The sequence below is a fragment of the Oncorhynchus gorbuscha genome, linkage group LG05 (assembly GCF_021184085.1).
Source record: "Oncorhynchus gorbuscha isolate QuinsamMale2020 ecotype Even-year linkage group LG05, OgorEven_v1.0, whole genome shotgun sequence".
Classification (NCBI taxonomy): domain Eukaryota; kingdom Metazoa; phylum Chordata; class Actinopteri; order Salmoniformes; family Salmonidae; genus Oncorhynchus; species Oncorhynchus gorbuscha.
Window position 1 is genome coordinate 23703906 of NC_060177.1, and position 21219 is coordinate 23725124.

The 21219-nt window shown below is 42.7% G+C and overlaps 1 protein-coding gene across 3 annotated transcripts in view; it reads right to left on the reverse strand.

Moving 5' to 3' along the window:
* LOC124035687 (furin-1-like) overlaps positions 1-20784 on the reverse strand; it is a 94647-nt gene extending 73863 nt beyond the window's left edge. The window contains exons 1-2 of one of the 3 annotated variants that reach the window (XM_046349276.1): positions 20648-20784; positions 14158-14460 (exon numbers count right to left, since the gene is read on the reverse strand). In XM_046349276.1, the coding sequence (XP_046205232.1) occupies positions 14158-14361 (204 nt within the window). In that variant the 5' untranslated portion in view covers positions 14362-14460; positions 20648-20784. Of the gene's footprint in view, positions 1-14157; positions 14461-18174; positions 18315-19515; positions 20247-20647 lie in introns of those variants that run through there. The other 2 variants (XM_046349274.1, XM_046349275.1) reach the window with 2 other exon arrangements.
* Between the last annotated feature and the right edge of the window lie 435 nt (positions 20785-21219).

Consider the following 21219-nt stretch of genomic DNA (forward strand, 5'->3'; position numbering starts at 1 on the left):
TTATATATAGATCTCTGGTTTCAGCCTCTTGCGAATATGGAAATGAAAGTTAGAGGGTGCACAGCGCATTGTTAGGGTGCTGGGTTCCCCTAAAGGAAATTGATATAATTACTCCAGTCAAAATAAAAACGTCACCAGAGAGCATAACTTAGCCACAGAGGATCATTGGCTTATTTTTTTAAAAACAGCTGTGGATTGTTTGAAGTCACAGGTGGGTAGGTCTATACCCATTCCGGAAGCCTGCAATTTGCACAGCGCGTGTTGCAATATGTCTAGCTAATCGAGTTGCGGCTGTCAGTAAAAAGCAACTACAATGTGAAGATAAGTGTCTTCAGTATAATTTAAGAGGTTGCAACAAGAAGAATGGGGGGGTTGGCAAAGAATTGGCGTCCCTCCAGAATGCATGCGCTCAGCTGTCTCCCGGCAATTCTTGCGTTATTCATTGTGTGAATTGTTTGCCCTTTGATTGTTTTTGTTTTTTTATCAATTGTGAGAAACACGTTTTGGTTTATTTCATACCATTATTTACACACTCCATGTGAGCAATGAGCATGTGTCTGGTTTCTCCATCTCATCAATGTCGGCGATGCGTACGCGCCTGAGCATTCATAGAAGTACCTGGCCTGCTTCTCGCAAATGGCAAATGTAGGAAAGTGCCCATTTGGGGGATGTCTGATTGTCTAAACACGCCACCACTAATAAGCTGGCCTTCTCAGTCATTTTGTCTTCACCTCACACAGTAAGTCCACATCCAGATTATTATATTTCCTTACAGAATTTAAAAAATATTTCCAACACTCCACCTCAATAATCAGCATCACTGATATATAGGCTATGGACATGTTGCGTGTATTTGTTTCTATTTTAATTGTCGCCAACGTCATACTACAGCATAGTTGTCGCCTTCATACTTTCCTGGTCAATTCATTATCTTGTAGCCTATCTGGAAAGCCTAAGGTAGGCCTAAGTTTTTTTCATACGTTTTAAGGAAAGGATAAATATTTGCTCGTGTCTGACATATGCTGGTGGCTTTGATTGATGCGGGTTCTTTTCAGGGGAAGTTTGGAGAACCTTACAATTTATCCTACCAATCTGCATGACAGTTATTTATTATGTGCATTATTGTGAAAGTTTCATTTCAATAACATTTTAATTTCTAAAATCATTGTCATGTGGTTAACCTTTTTGAGATAGGGGGCAACATTTTCACTTTTGGATGAATAGCGTGCCTAGAGTGAACTGCCTCCTACTCTGTCCCAGATGCTAACATATGCATATTATTGTTAGTATTGGATATAAACTCTGAAGTTTCTAAAACTGTTTGAATGATGTCTGAGTATAACAGAACTCATATGGCAGGCGAAAACCTGAGAAAAATGCAACCAGGAAGTGGGAAATCTGAGGTTTATAGTTTTTCAACTCAGCCCCCATTGAAGATACAGGGTGATATTAGTTATGTTTCAGTTCCCAAGGCTTCCACTAGTTGTCAACAGTATTTAGAATCTGTTTTGATGATTCTACTCTAAAGGACAGGCTCATAAGGGCTCTTTGAGTGAGTGGTCTGGCAGAGTGCCACAGCCTCGGTCTGGCACGCTCACGTGAAAAGGTAGCTACGTTCCACTTCATTTGTACAGACAAAGGAATTGTCTGGTTGGAACATTAATGAAGTCTGACACAGCGGTTGCATTAAGGAGAAGTTCATCTAAAGTTCCATGTATAATAGTCAAATCTTTATCAATGTTTATTATGAGTATTTCTGTAAATTGATGTGGCTCTCTGCAATATCACAGCATGTTTTAGAACTACTGTATGTAACGCGCCAATATAAACTCGATTTCTGTATATAAATATGAATTTTATCAAACAAAACATACATGTATTGTGTAAGATGGAGTCCTATGAGTGTCATGTGATGACGATCATCAAAGGTTAGTGATTCATTTTCTCTCCATTTCTGCTTTTTGTGACTCCTCTCTTTGGCTAGACAAAATGGCTGTGTTTTTCTGTGGCTTGGTGGTGACCTAACAATCGTTTGTGGTGCTTTCGCTGTAAATCATTTTTCAAATCAGACACTGTGGCTGGATTAATGAGAATTTTATAATTAAAATGGAGTAAAATACTTGAATGCTTGAGGAATTTGAATTTGGCGCCCTGCACTTTCACTGGCTGTTGCGGAACCCCAGTCCTAGATAGGTTAATCATAAAATGAAAAAAAAATCCAAATTCCAAAAATAAAAGTTCAAATTCAACTAAGGCGAGAGCACCAGCCTCTGCCATGTGGACACATTGATATGCTGTGGTCCACTGGCGACTAAAGAAATGAACGCATAGAACTCAGAGATGGCCTATTAGACCAGTGCAGCAGTAGGCCTATAACTTCCATTGTCAACAAAGTAAAATACATAGGCCTAAAGCAGAAAAATAAAAAATAAAAATATCCTGTTGAAAATTCTGGTTATCACATTCATCTCTCTACTCCACCTCCCTGCCTCACTTTGACTTGAGCTATTGCTAGTGAAGTGCAACAATGTATCAAATCATCAACTGGGTTCGGCTAGAAGCTGGTGCTAGCGAATTTGAAACATGGTATCAACTAGCTTATTCTGGGCCTCCAGTGAGCTCGGGACAGATTACTTTTTAAAATGACGTTTCCACTGGATATATGGAATTTTCAGATCATGATATTTAGCTATTTCACACTGAGGCTTGGTGATTAGACGCCCAGGAGTGTTGGAAAGATTTTTCATATACTAAAGGAACTATCTTTTGCAATACATGTGAGAAAAACAGACTTCGTTAACATTGTGTGAGGTGAAGAAAAAATTGCTGGGAAGCTCAGCTTATTAGTGGTAGAGGTGGTGAGTCATGAAAGAAATCAGACATTGCCAAATGGGCACTTTCCTACATTTTGCACGTAGCAGGCAGTGAGAATGGTAAATACACGCATTCACAGAAATGAATATAACCAAATGACAGGGATTAACATTAAATTGCCTGTTTTTCAAACGCGAGGCTACCACATGGGCATTCGTAAAAATGCATTGCAGGCCGACACTGTATAGCCTAGGCTACTATTCTACTTGGCAGGGATAGGAGGGCGGCAATTTCTTTCTCGCCTAGGGCGGCATATCAGCCAGAGCTGGGCCTGATCAGCATGGGTTAGTATACAAATTAAGAAACTATTCAGTATCAAATTATACCATGCCAGGTTGGAGAGGATTGGCACATTGTCCACGACACATTAGTTCATTATAGGCCTCAGAGCCAGAACAACCTTGTCGACTGCTGTTGAATAATAACAAAGTATAAAAGAATGCTCACATAAAATATTTTTACTAAAGTGCCATAGGAGAAGAGATGTAGAAAGTTGAATAGACAGACTGAGTTAGCAAAACAATTGCTTAAATCATTAGCACACCTTTATCTACATGAAAAAAAAATAATAAATCCTAAAATGGATGTAAGTCTATTTAAACCATTGAGGGTTATTTTATGGTCAACTAGGTCTTTATCCATAACCTTTAGTTACACGGTTATTCAATTACTGTCACAGCCTTCTACACACATCCCTGTCAGATGTGAGGAGAGGTGACCCAGCGTGTTTCGTGTGTTTGTGAGTGTGTGCGGTCATTTGTGTCCCCTCAGCACATCTGGCTCTAGTTACAGCACTTGTGACCTGTGAGTGGTTCACCTCAGTCCTTCAGCCCTGACCCATCCCTGTCCTGAGAGGGAACAGGGGAATAACAGACACTGAAGTTCCCCTGGCCCCTCTGGCCCCTCTGGCCCCTCTGGCCCCTCTGGCCCCTCTGGCCCCTCTGGGTGTCCACTCCTCTGATGTCGGCTCCAGATGGCCGCCTACTGACCAGCTGGCTTTTCTTGTTTGGGAGTCGGGGTGCGGCCATCCCAGCCCAGCTCTGTCCAGAGGTTTACATCATACTCAGGTCATGTCTCTTAACTACACAGCACCAAACAAGAGCAGCTTTTGCAATGCAATGCATTTCCCTCGACTACTGACTGTTCTCACGGGCCAAGTTGAGGATGGTTTCGCAGATGTTGAAAGGTCATTTACCTTTTAAATAATGCTCTGCCTTCAGGCTCATCACCAAAAAGGTTACAAAAAGTTATACGTGTTACAAAAACATCTAAATGTCCCATGCCTCAACTCCAACTCTGGAGCAAAACAAAGTTGATTCCACCATTCGCAAGATGCCAGAGACACTGAGGAATATCTTTACACAGTAATGAATGTCAGGGGGCGCAGCAGAGAGGGGGATGGGCATTCGTCTATAGGGAGCAACAAAGGCCAAAGACAATGCAGAGGTAAACTGTTAACCACCAAAACAGGTGGGAGGAGAAAGTTTCTCTGCACTACGAGACCGGCCAACTCCCATGGTTAGGTCTAAGGGCCAACTCCCATGGTTAGGTCTAAGGGCCAACTCCCATGGTTAGGTCTAAGGGCCAACTCCCATGGTTAGGTCTAAGGGCCAACTCCCATGGTTAGGTCTAAGGGCCAACTCCCATGGTTAGGTCTAAGGGCCAACTCCCATGGTTAGGTCTAAGGGCCAACTCCCATGGTTAGGTCTAAGGGCCAACTCCCATGGTTAGGTCTAAGGGCCAACTCCCATGGTTAGGTCTAAGGGCCAACTCCCATGGTTAGGTCTAAGGGCCAACTCCCATGGTTAGGTCTAAGGGCCAACTCCCATGGTTAGGTCTAAGGGCCAACTCCCATGGTTAGGTCTAAGGGCCAACTCCCATGGTTAGGTCTAAGGGCCAACTCCCATGGTTAGGTCTAAGGGCCAACTCCCATGGTTAGGTCTAAGGGCCAACTCCCATGGTTAGGTCTAAGGGCCAACTCCCATGGTTAGGTCTAAGGGCCAACTCCCATGGTTAGGTCTAAGGGCCAACTCCCATGGTTAGGTCTAAGGGCCAACTCCCATGGTTAGGTCTAAGGGCCAACTCCCATGGTTAGGTCTAAGGGCCAACTCCCATGGTTAGGTCTAAGGGCCAACTCCCATGGTTAGGTCTAAGGGCCAACTCCCATGGTTAGGTCTAAGGGCCAACTCCCATGGTTAGGTCTAAGGGCCACAGTCGCGGTGATATTACGGCAATTCAAATCTGCAGTCTCTAAGAGGCATCCTGCTCTGGCTGTATAGAAGCTGCACGCTCCCTTAGACCAGTCAGCTCTCATTGGCTAAAGTAGGCCACAGCAGAGTTTACAGCACAGTCACAGGCCTGTTAAAGATTGACACAGCGATTGCACAAGTGTGCCATGTCACAAAACACTGCAAAGCCATAATGCAATACTTACCACAGCAGATCTATAGCCAAAGTGTTTCCAATACAGTCTCTCCAACCAAGGGAGTGGTAACTCGTAAGCCAAAAAAGTCACCTTACCACACTGGGCGCTAACAGTTTCTCCAAGAAACCATATCATGAGAGAGTCCTTGTGTTCAGGCTGTGAGAGGAAAGGGGGAGTAGGGGTTGAAGAGGAGTTTGTGTTTGAGAGAGGTTGTATGAAGAGGGGTGAGGGAGCATGATATGGGTGAGTTCAGTTATGTTTAGGACCTGAACTGGTGCTGTGCACAGGAGAAAGCACCTTTGTGGAGTCAAGCTGAATTCTGCCTAGTGGGGCCTCAAAGCCCATCAGCGCGCCATTTTCTCTGTGTCGCCCTCTCCCAATAACCTCCTCATTCCTTTCTCTCCAGCAAATCACTTCAAACCCCTTTTGCCTCCCAGTCAATAGCCTGGACTCCCCAGGGACCAATTATGGGCTGTGTGAGTCCAGCCTCTTGTATTTGAGCCTGAGGTTCTGTTCCACATTAGCCATAGCTACATTTTAGAGGGCTAGAGAAAGCATCAAGAGTAAAACAAAAAGGGTCACAGATGATTTATGGCTGGTGGAGTGGCTCAGGTCCAGCAGCTAGTAGAGAGACTTGAAGAGTTGGAAACACACACAGTTCCCATGAACACTGGATTATATTTATATCGTTCAAGATTGCCCTCTGTACGATTTGAGACATGGTAAAGCTATTTATCAAAAACAACTTCGTTCAAAATGGCAAAGTGTGTGTGTGTGTGTGTGTGTCTGCTACATAGTGTTTTTCTGCAGCGGCAAGCTTTCATCTGTCCTCACTGTCACCAGGCCTGGTGATTTACAGTAGGTGCAGAGAGTTCTGGCACTGCACTACAATATGCCCATGGACATTTGGAACCAAAAGTAATTTGGCACCGCTGCAATGCGCACTTACAATCGTCTAGTCCTCATTGTCCAGCTCGATGCCAGAGATCTGCTAAAGAGATGAGCATGCGGATGTGTTGTGCATTACCTTGCATGAAAATGATCTTGTCGTTTCGCACAATCACAAGATCAAAACAAATGTAAATGCACTGGGAAGGAGACAGAGCAGAGACACTTCTGACAACAGAACAGATAAGTCTAGAGCGAAAACAAGAACTATACAGATGGGGAATCTAACAGATAAACACTCCGGATGCCTGTGGTGCACAGATAGGCCTCCAGTCTTGCTACATGTAGTGTATAGGCCTTAGCTTGCCATAGTTAGCCATGCCTTTAGGATATCGACATCAATCTTTCCCAGGGCAATTAAACAATAACAGAATTACACTTTGAATCCCATTTTTCACTTTAAAATGTATGCCAAAGAAAAAACAGAAATTTCAATGTTTAACAAACCATAACTCTAAAACACAAGGACCACTGAACAATTTACACAGAAAATTTCACAAAAACACAATTACTGGAAGAACTGTGCAGATGCAAAGTTTGGTAACAGGATTACAGATTTTTCTTCCTCTCCAAAAACGAAAATATATCTGCTACGAATTAATATTAAGTCTGCAGAAAGAATGGGTTGTCAGCTATGACATGACACCTTGTAACCAAAATGTATTTTGGTTCCTGACTATAGTCGAAGTGTATTTACATCTGGTAACAGAATTATAACATTGGTCCCTGAGCTGTACTATACAGATATTCATAATTATGGATATCATCATCTTCATGGTGATGTAGCCTGAATTGGTACACAAAGGTAGAAATATTTCAATTATTTGGGTATTAATCTACACACTGGCTATTATTATAATGAGCTCTGTCCCCAAACAAGACCACATTTGGTTGGCCCGGACCAGACCAAATCTGAACCAATCATATACATCGGTTTTCACAAGCTTGAACATCAGAGTAGAGTACAGTAGATATGTTCAGTATAGTACATTATACTGTACTACACTCCAGTGTGCACTGCTGTGCTGTGCAAACTTGTGAAACAGACGTCTATGATTGGATCAGATTTGGTCCGGCCAGGGTGGATTGACCAAATTTCAATGAACTACTTTTCAACATCCATGGACATCCAGTGTCTGTCGGTGAAGATGCTTGTCACAGCAAATAAAGAGGGTAGGTAAGTAGGTGCATGCAGCTCAGACGCCGATTGCATGGCACGTCATTTACTGTCACCAACTGACAGATTGTTGTAACATGTGGCTAGCTGATAAAATACCCATCTAGGCATTGTAAGATCTGGCAGGCATTAGTAATGTGGAGGCAGAGGAACATGCCCATTAACTGGAGAGAGAAGAGGGAGAGCAGCAGAGAGAGAAAGAGTGTAAGAGTGAGAGATTGTCCAGATTCTCACAGTCTTGCTTTGACCACCAGACAAAAGGGAAAATATAAAAGTTATGAGCTGAACATAACAGTATGCCAGTGGAAGGAAGGACAGTAGCAGGTGACCCAACTGTGGTTTGTGACTACCACCTCCCATTGTAGCCAATTCAATTGCAGTAATTCTGTTATTGCAGTAATTGCGTTCCTGATAAGCCTTTGCTTATTCCTAATTTGTAGGATGGAAAATGGTTGAAAATTGTATATGCTTTAATTTCTCAAAAAGTCTTCACCTTCATTTGACATGAGCCTATGAACTTCACATGTTGATGCTCATGGGGCATTTTAGATGGAATTGCCCCCTTTAACACTAATCCCGCCCAGTCATGGTGCTGGTCTGTACCAGCACTGATTAGAATCAGCCCATCTCACGATGGCAGAGATGGACTTCCCCATTAGATCATGTATGGGTTTAATGCTAGGCCTTGTGCGTTCTGGTTCCACGTAGTACAGAAGGGATAGAGTACTCTTAACACAGGCACAGAGTTGGAGGTTCAACCAGTGAAATGAACTGGAGGCTCCTGTTCTTATTATCATAAAGATGAAGAGATTTGACCTTCTCTAATAAGAGTACCCCACCTTGCACTTCCTCATCCTAGCTTACACCCTGAACACAGGAAGCGTTCACAACAGCCATTAGTGACAGAAACCACAGCGTTCTTTGAGAAAAAAGGAAACGGCAGGGTTCTGAGAAACGCTGGATTCTACTTTGATGTGCGTGTGCAGGAAACAATGAGGCATTTATTTATTAATCAGCTTCCTTCCCACATCCGTCTATAAATAATCAAAAGAAGAAGAAAATAGGATAGAAAAGGCAGATTTTGTTAAAGATCTGTACACCAGTAGCAAGGCATTTGCATCTCTTCTCGAAAAGGGAAACAGCACAAACCTGTTCTAAATTCCTGGGAACTATGAAAGTAGGTGGAGAAAAGAAAGACATCCATCATGCAAACACTGCTTTTCAAACACCTCTCAACTTCATATAGAAGTGTGTGTAACTTCTGCTAGTCGACTTACCCCAACCCAATGACGGTGCCAGAAGGTCACCCATGTTATAAAAGCCAGGGTGAAAATCACTCTATAATGACAGTAATTGACTGTGGATAGATGTGTTTAATCAGGATTAGGTAGAAAGAGGACCAGAGAGATGAGACCATTAAGCCAGGCAGGGGCAGTAAACCACACGAGACGAGGTGAGCCCCAGAAATAGCAGACTATTCCAGCAGAGGGACAGGTTTAACACCAGGACTCAAGCATGATGGAGTAGAGACGCCTCAGGCATGATGGAGTAGAGACGCCTCAGGCATGATGGAGTAGAGACGCCTCAGGCATGATGGAGTAGAGACGCCTCAGGCATGATGGAGTAGAGACGTCTCAGGCATGATGGAGTAGAGACGTCTCAGGCATGATGGAGTAGAGACGTCTCAGGCATGATGGAGTAGAGACGTCTCAGGCATGATGGAGTAGAGACGTCTCAGGCATGATGGAGTAGAGACGTCTCAGGCATGATGGAGTAGAGACGTCTCAGGCAGGCCAGACACAGAGCTTAGGCAAAACACCCAACATTGAGAAACGCCAACTACCGCAGTACACCTGCATTGTCAGAGAGCTCTAGCAAGCAACGAGAAAAATTATATATTATCGGGCCATTTGGCCACCTATCAAATCTACTTTTAACAGTGAAATTAGAAAAAGGTGCTTGCGTTTTTAATAGAGACATCAGTGGCTCACTGCTGTAAAAAAAAAAAAAAAAATCAGCCAGGGGCCAGAGCTGCTGAGTCCCAGGGGTGGAGGGGAACTCTACAGGGACAATCAGGGGGGGGGGGGGGGGGTCAGAAAACCCCCTCAGCTGCAGCCTGTGATCCCCCTGCCCTCCCTCCACTTCAATACAACACCTGCACACACCAGCCCCACACCACAGCTGGGGCATGCCATTCCTCACCAGGTCCTATTCACGCAACCCTCTTTTCCTTCACCATCAGTCCAGGGAAGGCAGAATCACTGCTTTGATTAGAGATCTACTACAATTGCTTTTGCACAATGACTGGCGACGGATGCCTCGCTGCATCAGGAAGATCATTAAGTACAGCTATTTCAATAGAGAATCTCTCTGCATGATGGTATTATTGCATTTCTGCGTGATCGTTTCATCTCCTTCCAGATACGGCACAAATGATGTACTGTTGGCTGAACATATGTGACTGTTCCATGTAGTAAGGTGTAGTCATGGTTCTGTATGGCCCCAGTCCATGCAGCTGTGGGCTCAAGCCATGGCCTTCTATACAGCTAGATAAAGCAGATGAACACATACTCACACTGATCCACATGGTAATGAGATGAGTCCGGAAGGCCTTCAAAATACAGACGGAACACCCCCCAGCATGACCTTACCCCACACACACACACACACAAACCTATGGCGAGTTCAGCACCCGCTGTCCGACTCGCTGCTCTACACCCACCTCCTCGTAAATGTAAAACGCTGGTCCCTTCATTACCATACTCCAATCATCTCACACTTCATTCAAGCAGGCCGCACAGAGCTCCTCGCTCCCTCTCACTCTTAGTGCCCAGTTGGCCCCCTCTCCTTTGCCTAATGGTCTATTTTAATGAGTAGGGGGGGGGGGGCTGCACACGTTGCATCAACAGCCCATCAAGTCATCAACCTTGCCTGATGCCATTTGGGACCTTGTCCACAAAACAAACACCGCTGTAGTCAGCGCTGCTCTAGGTGCGATGTTCAATCTTCCGGGGACACATTGGCTGGGAATTTCTACGTTTGCAGGTTTCATGCCACGTCACCCTGTGAAAGGCCTTTTCCTCCCGGGCAGGTTTATGATTTGGGTCTGAGGGAGTTAAGGTCACGCAGTGCGTCACCAAGCTGATAAGAGGCAGAGGATGAGGCATGTAGAAACTACTAGTGAGGTGGCTGATCTGGGTGTCAAGATAATGTGTTTACAACAGCCTATGCAGATGTCAAAACACTGTGGTTTTCCTGTAGCCACGTTGGAGGTGGTAGCGTTATAATATCACACAGTGACTGAGTACTCACTAGCAGTGTAAAGGCTAACAGCATGACAGGGTCAACATTGTCCTCTAACTGGAGCCCACTGCAATTGAGTAAACATGAAGGTCAAATATATACCATTAGACGCGGTGCAAACACCACAGAAGTGCCACGCTTGTATTGAGGAAGTTGGCTGCCTTATTACTCAAGAGTCCCGAGGGCAATGGAAGAGCAATCTGTGTGGTATTGGAGTCTGAGAAGACTCCAATACCACACTGCTGCGGAGAGAAAAATGTAACTACATTTCAGACTCCATTTCCAGACAACTCTAAAGTGGAAGACAAGAGCTTATAAAAGCTGAAGTGTTGTGATTACAGCATGTCCCTCCCCGCTGTAGGTCTGGGGCTGGGCCAGGTATAACCATGTAGAGAAAATAGTGTTGTTTTTTGCCAGAGCAAAAGGTCAGAGTAAAGCACATTAGCTGAGTAGAGTTACTGATCTGACCAATGAGGCTTGGCTAAACTTGGCTTTGGTCAGCCGAACGGAGGCCCAAAACTTTTCACCATTTTGGCTCAAAACAGCTTTAAGTCTCCAACATGTTCAGATCCCTTTATGGTGATGGGACAAATCTACTCAGCAGTCATACAGACAGACGCCCACACACAGCTCGCAGTTTCCTGGACACAGTCTGAGTAAGTGTCTCTAATGGTCATGTCTGGATTCCTTACTCCCTTATGGCCAACACATAGTTAATGGCCTCCCAGTAATCACAGTAAAAACAAGGCCATTGGACATTTCACATTGAGATTACTGAATAGTTTGCAACATTCCTGTTGATCGGTAAGAAATGCTGTCGGACTACAGTGAGGTGGCTGATCTGGGTGCCCTAATCAAAAATGGGTGCCCTGTGAAGAGTGGTGGGGTATAGTCTTTAAAATGGAGAAGCCTAACATCTGTCAACAGAGAGACCCACAGTCCAAGCCTGCCCCAGGGCAGGAAGCCTGGCTTCGTAAACGACCAAGCTCTTCAATTACTGTCATATCACACAAGGGAAAGAGGGGTCAGCTGATGTGGAAGAAGGAGTAACAATCCCTTACCTCGCCCCCCAAATATCCACTACTGTCCCTGGTTGACCGACTGCTACAGAGGTAAACTAAGCTAAGCTCAGGGACTGCGGTTGAAAATTAGCCGGCTGGCTAAAACTGGCACTTTTACTGAAACGTTGATTCATGTGCACTGTCCCTGTAAAAATCAAATAAACTCAAACTACCACGTTAGGTCCGGTCACCGGTCACACTGGCAGGGCAGGCTGATTAAACGCTCCTTCAATTCCCTCAGAAGGAAGAATTACTGGGTCCCCCTTTCCATTAGAACCAATCAGTAACCCACACGTCAGCCAACAAGCCCACACCACTACCAATTACTGACATTATACATCCACTAAATACAAACTAGGAGTCAGTGTGAGGGAAGGTTTATCGTCTGACATTCCCATAGCCCAAAATATAATCTGTTCATGGATGCAATGTAAACATATTATAAAGAACACTAAAAAAAATATAATATTTTCTTGCAACCATTTTGTGTTTGCTCACTAGCTAGTGATTTCACAATCCTCCCCAGTTATTTTCCCAACATATTAAGCAATCTTATTTCATCTCTCTCTGGTGAGTTTTCAGAAACCATTGATAGATGTCCCCCCCCCCCCCATTTGCAACCTTTATTGAGTCGGTCTGAGCTCTAAAAAGGGCTAAGCTGATGTTTACTATGTGGTTCAGATCATTATTTGATAAATCAACATTATTGCCCATGGCATTAGTATGAAACAGACCTTTAGGCAAAAGGGCATTTTAAAGGAAATTGACTTACAGCCACTATATTTCCAAACTAGGCAGCATACAAAAAAATCTGTATGGAAACTATTACATAGACATGTCAGAATGATAAAAAACCTAACGGTATCACCTTATGTCACCAGAATAATTATTATCTTACACTCTGATATTTTCCATGACCAGATGAATCATCGAATGATCTCTAACTGGATGACGTGAGATTTAGTTGCCTAGCAGGATACAGGCTAACCAGGAAGGAAGCTATAAAAGTTACATGTGAAATGGATGCAGAAAGACAGAGGCAAAAAAACAAAGTAATTATATTCATCACGCCCACATTGAAGTCTTCTGATGGAGCAACCAGAGAATATAATTGGCCCACTTACAACCAGAGAATATAATGGCCCACTTACAAACAGGAAATGTTTCATTTCTTGCACCCCCCACTGTGGCACCAACAACAAGGAGAGTTGAATTAATCATAGATTGTCCTCAAAACGGAAGGAGGGAGAGGAAAAGTGAAAACCTAAACCCTGGTGGTGTTGCTCATTGGATCGGAGTCCCATTCCTGTCACTGCCGGTTAGTCTTCCCTCAGCCGCACTGTGCAATTCATAGTTCAAAGTCCCATCTCACCCACGCTCTGATTGGGCGTTCCAGTCAGGAAGCTCCTATAGGATAATCTGTTCCTGTCAAACACACAGCTCAGATATGCAAACAATGCCACAACACATTGAGGAGAAGACAGGAAGTAAGTTCTGTTAATGCCACATGAAATGTACCATGACTTGCCTCTCATCTGCAACAAAGGAAGACCACCACAGAAAAAAAGTTTGTGGGGTGTTTAATTGAACAGAAACTGAAAAGCATGAAAGACTGTTAGTGTTGAGGATGCTAACATGTCAGAGAGATGGGAGGGGGGGGGGCCTCCTCCCCTTAAGCAATGAGATCAAAGCTGTGTGAAAAGCAGAGTGACGCTTTCAGGACAATGCAGAAATTTCCACAGACACACACAGGTGTATCATTCAAGCATTTCACTAAACCCACAATAACATCTGCTAAACACGTGTATGTGAACAATAGAATGTGATTTGATTCATATGGAGGTTGTGGTCAGCCACTCTCAGTAAGAGAGTAACAGAAGAGGCATCTTACCCAGAAAGGCAATGCTGCAGTCGTTCAGGTAACTGTGTTTTGTCTGTTTGGGTGAGTCATTTCTCTGGAATGGATGAACTGAAACTCAGTCATCAAGGGGTTTCTATAAGGACCACTGCCTATGGTAAACTAATATTTATCCTAAATCTCCAGAAGAAGCACTGCTATTTACAAGTTATATGGGAAATATCAAACACCGTCAATATTACTCCGATATATAATGTTTTTTTTAAAGATAAGTATTTTTTCTGCTATAGCAAAGTAATATAATTAAATTGGTTCCAAGTGTCTGAGGCTGGCATCTTCCAAGTCTAATAAATATTTAAGCCAATTTAAGGTCAGGTATTTTGGCACAAAAAGGCAATGTGGGAAAAGCGGTCTAGAGCAGCACTTTCTGCAGTAGATGTTCTCTAATTATTCACTTAAACAAAACACACAGAGACAAACAAAAGAGGGTGAAGAATCCCCAACAACTCACATTGCCATGGTTGACGAAGCCGTGTTTACTGGCAATGAGGTCAGCCTCGTGTGGTCCTCCAGCGATGTGGACGGCCCATGTGTTGGTGTAAACCCTCTGACCAAGGGCCATGCCCAGCCCAGACACCAGCAGGAGCCCCAACAGCAGCCGCTCAGCAAGCCGGGACCAGGGGCCCATGGAGGAGGATGGAAGGCCCAGAGCCATGGGGTCCTACAGCAGCGCAGTCCCTGAGCTCAGCGTCTTTATGATAGGCCGGGGGGACAAACAGGGGTGGAGAGAGACCGCACAGGACAGTCACTGCACCTGGGATCACCGAAGAAGAGAGAGAGCGGGTTAGAAACATGTAGCAGAGCTCAGCACAATGAGAACAACAACTCTTACAACTTCTATTCAGAGTGCTGTAATAGTGAGCTGAAGCAGTGTGTATTGTCAGAGAGACGTCAATCCTGCAAAGGTTTGCTCACTTGTTACATTGCAACAGCATTACAAAAGGAGAGCGGAGTGATGTGAAGATATCAACATTTACAGGGGAACAATACCAGATTAACAACAGACTGTAATTACTTTTGAGGTAAAGGAGTCCAAGGTCCTTACTTCTCCCTTTCAGTGAAGCTATGACAATTAAATACGTATTGTATTTGGAATTACAAAAGGCACTTTGAAAGAAAACAAGAATCATTAGTTGAAGGAAACAGAGTCCATACCAATTTCTATAGCATGAAAATGTTGATTGCAAATGCAGACGGTTTGTGTGTGGCAGACTTTTCAGCCTGTTCACCTGACAAACTAGTAACAAATCCAGAATTATGTCTCTCCTAACTTTGCTTCTTGGCTTTTCTCAGCACTGGAGGTGGTGGAGAAGTGGATGTCTCTTACCATGTATAATGCAAAGCTTATGATCACACATGTACAACTCTACTTCTCCTCTTTTCTGTAAGCCAAGAGACTTTTTCGCCCAGCAATGTCTAGACTAGTCTAGGTTAGACTAGTCTAGGTTTTCACTAATGAGATGTCAGACAAACTTTTCCAAGTAAAGAACACTGAACAGGAATCATGGGAAGAAAAACCAACTGTCCAATCCCATAGAGATCCCTAACCACTAGTATGAGAGGTGTGAAACCAAGAGTGAAACCAATTAAGAAATGTAGCCTGCTGACTTCAAAGAATGTGGTTGAGGCTGCTTTGAGACTTCCGTCCTTCCATTAACTCCCCAAAAAGCTACAAAGAACACTGGCCCTACCTGTTCCTCAACCTTCCAAGAAGACTTTTCATCGAACATAACATTTCATTTCCAGCTCGATCTTTCAAAAGGAAATTGGATGATGATGAGTCACAGAGAGAGTCCAAGAGAGAGAGTGATGGGACGACCAGCTGAAATCTCCCCTATGAGGATGAGTGTTAGCCATTGGCAGTCAGTCAGTTATGAGACCTCAGCTGGGATAGGACTCTGGCTGAGGAACCTTGGAGGCTCAAGTTCCACACAGGAAATTTGAAAGAAGAAAATATGAAATAACATGCAAGGATCGGCTCCCCTTTGAAGCACTTTTGGCACTTGAAACCCAATAAATGCAAATTACAGATCGGCTGGAAAAAAGACTGTCTTGAAATGCAGAAACAAAGCAGAGAGATAGTGTTGCATGGCATGAATATGCTAAATGAGAAGCTGGGTGAAAAATCCTGGATTATTCAACCCATTAAAGATAAAAATAGCAGGCAGAGGTACAAAGTAGCATGGCACAGTTAAAAATCGCTTCAATACTGATCTAGCTATAAAACTACTTCTGACTGCGCCTTTCAGAAAATGTATAGGGATGACAAAATCCCTCCTGACTCTTAACTAAAATGTTTAAATTTGTACTATAGAATCCTAATTCCATCACAAATAACATTACATAAAATAAACATTTATTCGGGCACACCAAAACTTCTTTGTGCCCAAAGATTTATGATCCACTTACAGAATTATATGCAATGCTAAAGACACAATGCAGAGGAGAGGTCGAACGATTAAATTGGCATGGACGATTAATTAGGGCCGATTTCAAGTTCATAACAAATCGGTATTACGCCGATTACATTGCAATCCACGAGGAGACTGCATGGCAGGTTGACCACCTGTTACACGAGCGCAGCAAGGAGCCAAAGTAAGTTGCTAGCTAGCATTAAACTTATCTTATAAAAAACAATCAATATTAACATAATCACTAGTTAACTAGACATGGTTGTCCTGTGTTGCATATAATCAATGCGGTGCCTGTTAATTTATCATCGAATCACAGCCTACTTCGCCAAACAGGTGATGATTTAACAAAAGCGCTTTCGCGTCAGGGTGTATGCAGTAGTTTGAGCCCCTTGGCTCGTTGCAACTGTGTGAAGACCATTTCTTCCTAACAAAGACCGTGATTAATTTTCCAGAATTATACATAATTGTGACATAACATTGAAGGTTGTGCAATGTAACAGGAATATTTAGACTTAGGGTTGCCACCCATTCGACAAAATACGGAACGGTTACGCATTTCACTGAAAGAATAAATGTTTTGTTTTCGAAATAAGTAATTAATATGGTCAAATCCAGAAACCAAGGCTTGTATTTCTGTGTGTTTATTATATTATAATTAAGTCTATGATCTGATATTTGATAGAGCAGTCTGACTGAGCGGTGGTAGACAGCAGCAGGCTCATAAGCATTCATTCAAACAGCACTTTCCTGTGTTTGCCAGCAGCTCTTCCCGATGCATGAAGCACAGCACTGTTTATGACTTCAAGCCTATCAACTCCCGAGATTGGGCTGGCAATACTATAGTGCCTATAAGAATATCTAACAGTCAAAGGTATATGAAATACAAACGATAGAGAGAAATAGTCCTATAATTCCTCTAATAACTACAACCTAAAACTTCTTACCTGTGAATATTGAAGACTCATGTTAAAAGGAACCACCAGCTTTCATATATTCTCATGTTCTGAGCAAGGAACTTAAATGTTAGCTTTCTTACATGGGCACATATTGCACTTTTACTTTCTTCTCCAACACTTTGTTTTTGCATTATTTAAACCAAATTGAACATGTTTCATTATTTATTTGAGACTAAATTGATTTTATTTATGTATTATATTAAGTTAAAATAAGTGTTCATTTAGTATTGTTGTAATCGTCATTATTACAAATACATATAAAATATATACATTTTAAAAACCACGTTTTTTTATTGTTAAAATCAGCCGATTAATCGGTATTGGCTTTTCTTTGGTCCTCCAATAATTGGTATCAGCGTAGAAAAATCATAAATCGGTCGACCTCTAATGCAGAGGTCCAGATTAAGCATAGTCTTAAAACCTGCTCAACCACATGGTCAGAGTGATTAGTTTCTGGCAAAACAACTTGTTAATTGAGCTCAAAAGCAACCAAAACATTACAGTTTAAAGAGGCTACAAACAAGACAAAATAATTATCTGAATTAACCTGGAATGCATCAAATGTTTTCAATCAATGACAACTTTTCAAAGACCTAGTTGAAATACTAGGGTCTGTGAAATCCATTGACAGAGTGGCTGTCAAATCACTGTCCAGTGCTCCAGGCAGTGTGTTCTGTTACAGCTGTTACAATAGACCCGACAAAACATACCCACCTAACAAGCAGCAACATTTCCACTTTATGCAATGCCTTGTTTCGCTGTCATACTGGCCGGCAACATAATTATATTTTAGAGGGGTTGATGAATTTTTTCATCACTAAACAATTTTTAAAAACTCTACAAATAGTACCCGTATGAAAACTCTGGTGGAACAACTTCAGCTTTCAGAACGGATGCATTATTCTGACAGAAGACTTGGCCAAAACCACCAAATACAAGGCAATTTTAACTTTAACTATAAATGGTAGAAAGAACTGCACTGTTACAATAGTAGGAATATGCACTGATTGACAGCTCAAGAAACAAGAACCTGACATTCCAAAATGACATTACTAACACTTTCAAGGGGGGAAAAAAGCTGTAAAATATGCAGCTCACCTTTGAGCTTCAGACTGTTGTTGTGATTCTGATGCAGTCCGATCTGATGCGGAGGCAGCACACACAGACAGAGGTGTGCACCTTCCCCAAGCCTCCCTTTAACGTTCACAGACATGCATGGCTCAAAGTACACCCGCCCCTAGTGACCTCATCTGGGCACTCAACCGTTCAGCCGGAGTTTAATGTCAGTATAAAAACCATACACCGTGGAATAACAAAAGCTCAACTACTTTACTGCTCGCAGGAGAAAGTGGGAAACCAGCCATTTTGCTGCCAGTGCTCATAAGTGTTAGCAGAGTAAATGATACCATACGTCAAGGTTTGGCAGCAAATATTATAAAGCTGCACAAGTGTTAAACAGATAAATGTGAATCAAAATCAGCAAGTAGTCATACATTTCATAACTCTGCTTGAAATTATCTAAAAAGGGTCACCAAAGGCCAAATGGAAAACACATTACATTCTACAAAGTGTAAGTCAAACTGCAGATGGGGGTGGTGATGCTGCTATTGCCCTTGACAGGAGATAACATTGGCAAACCACGGAGCAATGCCCAAGGTTAGAATACTTCAGCATTTTCCCCTGCCAGAGGTGTCAGGTCTCCCTACTAGCAATCAAAACATGGCCACTGGCTCAGGAGTTGAAGAATGGCTAGAAAGTCAAGAAATCTCAAACAGGAACAAACTTACACAGAGCCCAGTGGTTATTTGCAGAATTTGCATTTTCCCCATAGGCTAATTGGAACCCCGGGAGAGGACTGCTGTGCTTTGACACACACTAACACGGAGACATGATGGGGGCACTTAAAAGGTGATAATCAATTGAATACGTGATGAATAAAATACATTTGTATCACAATCCACAAAAAAAGATCCAGGTCCTAAGGTTAACATTTACAGCATACTACAATATACTGTCTTGTCGTGAGCTCCTCTAACACTCCATTGTATGTTGCTTGCAGATAATGAATATTCTCTGCCACAAGTATTAAATTACCATGAAAAAAAGGATCATATACAGTAGCAAAGCGACAGTAATAGCGTTTACTCCGCCGAATAGATCCTTCTTCAAATCATAAGGAGCCAAGCTACAATTCAAATCAAAAAGTATTTCAAGAAGTCTTTCTTAATGGTGGTCGCAAAACAGTGAATATCTCCTCTTTTGGCAGTTATACCAGTGAGTCAACATGCCCAGTTAGGCTATAAAATAAAACTTCTGCTCGTGTCTCAAAAAGTTATCCCACGTGTCATTAAACCATTCAAGTTTCATTATATTTTATGACAACAATTGTGGTTCATAGCAGAAATGGCTTATTATTGCTATAAAAAAAAGACAACTTACCACAAATGTCCTTGACAACTGCATACAGCTGGGCGATAAACTTCGAAAACAAGACGTTCCTGGATCGTCTCCCGCTGGTATTTCAGTAAAGCAACACTGTATCGCGTTATCAGCTACAACTACTTGATACAATGTAGCCTACTGCGATTCTGCAGCGCTCAGAGCACGCGCTCTTTTACACAATTTTCCCTTGTTTAATCCCAGCCTTGTGTTTCTCTGATCTTTCCGATTTGGACGGCGATCGGAATATAATTTCACACAAACCCACTCTCACAGAACAACAACAACCGGGATCAACGTCGACGGCGTCATGTTTCAGCTATCGTTACAGCCAGGCTCGTAATGCCCTTTTGGCGGACACAGACAGTTACAGCCCGAGTGTCTCCGTTGATAGGGACAAGGCAATGCCGATGACAGGCAAAGCACACTCCTCGCACTAAGCAACTAGTCTGGCCTCTTCCAGGAACGAAGGTACACCAGTACAAAACACCCCATGAGCGCCTCAATTATCAGGAAACTTTCCAATGCCTTAGGAGGGTTTATTCTGTAGGCTTACCAATTCCCGTTTACATTACGCATGACCCCCTGTCTTCTTCGATATACTAATTCATCGAATATAGTCTTACAACTATCATACTACATTGTTAATGGTTACAAAATAAAATAAACATGATTATATGAACCCTCTCAAAACAGCTGAGGGGTCCACATCACATAGCCCCTCAGGAAATACGTCATGGCGAACGAGGGCAAGGAGAAAATGCACAGGATTTGGACACACCTACTGCTCAATAGTAATATACACAGTAGTATAGCGCCATCTGCTGGAATAATCTATAACAAATATTGTCTGCACTGTGTTAATAATTGTTTTTTAGAGGGGGGGGGTAGTGCAAAGACCAGATGTTTTCATTTTGATGAGCATCATATATGCATTATAATATAGCCTATATGCATAACATTATAGTTTAGGTTTTAAATAATATAGGGCCCTCACACACAACCCTAAAACAACCACTACAAATTCGTTTTCAAAAGCTCTGAGCTGAAGAGCCTTCCAAGAAGAACTCAAACGAAGAAAAACCCTTCCACCTCAGTCTTTTAAATTGCCTTTGCCCAGACAAAAACCCACCTGGCTCTGTTGAAGTATACAGCTGCTCACTGCCATTTAATGGCTGCAAAAGGATGGAGCGTGTAATCATGCACACGCTGTTGAATAGCCTGCCGCGTGACATGCAGATCGCACCATTGGTGCAAACTGTAACTTAATTACGCCAGCCTACTCAGCCAATCAACGGCATTATTATACTTTTCAATCTGGTCACTTTCATTAGCTTGTCTGATCCAAGGCTAAATACAATTGCAACCCTGTTAGTAAAATAGATTGAAAATTAATTTTGAAAAAGGTTTTAATCTTCCACCGAACATTGGTCAGTGGTCGACTCAAATAAAAGTTTAGTTAAAACCTTTAGGAATAATACCTCCATCTTGCGGCTGGTTGGACTACTGGCAGTGATTACGTTCAGCGCGGCCCCTGATCAGTGGTGTTCTAGAATGTTAAATGAAATATCCCATTTTAGTGTTAAACCTATCAAACCAACTTGAACGTCTCATTTCCGGTCACAACTTGCAGACTTGTTTAAGTGCTGCTGTGCGTTTTGTTGCTTACCTTATTAACTTTACGGTTTTTACTTAATTACAGTT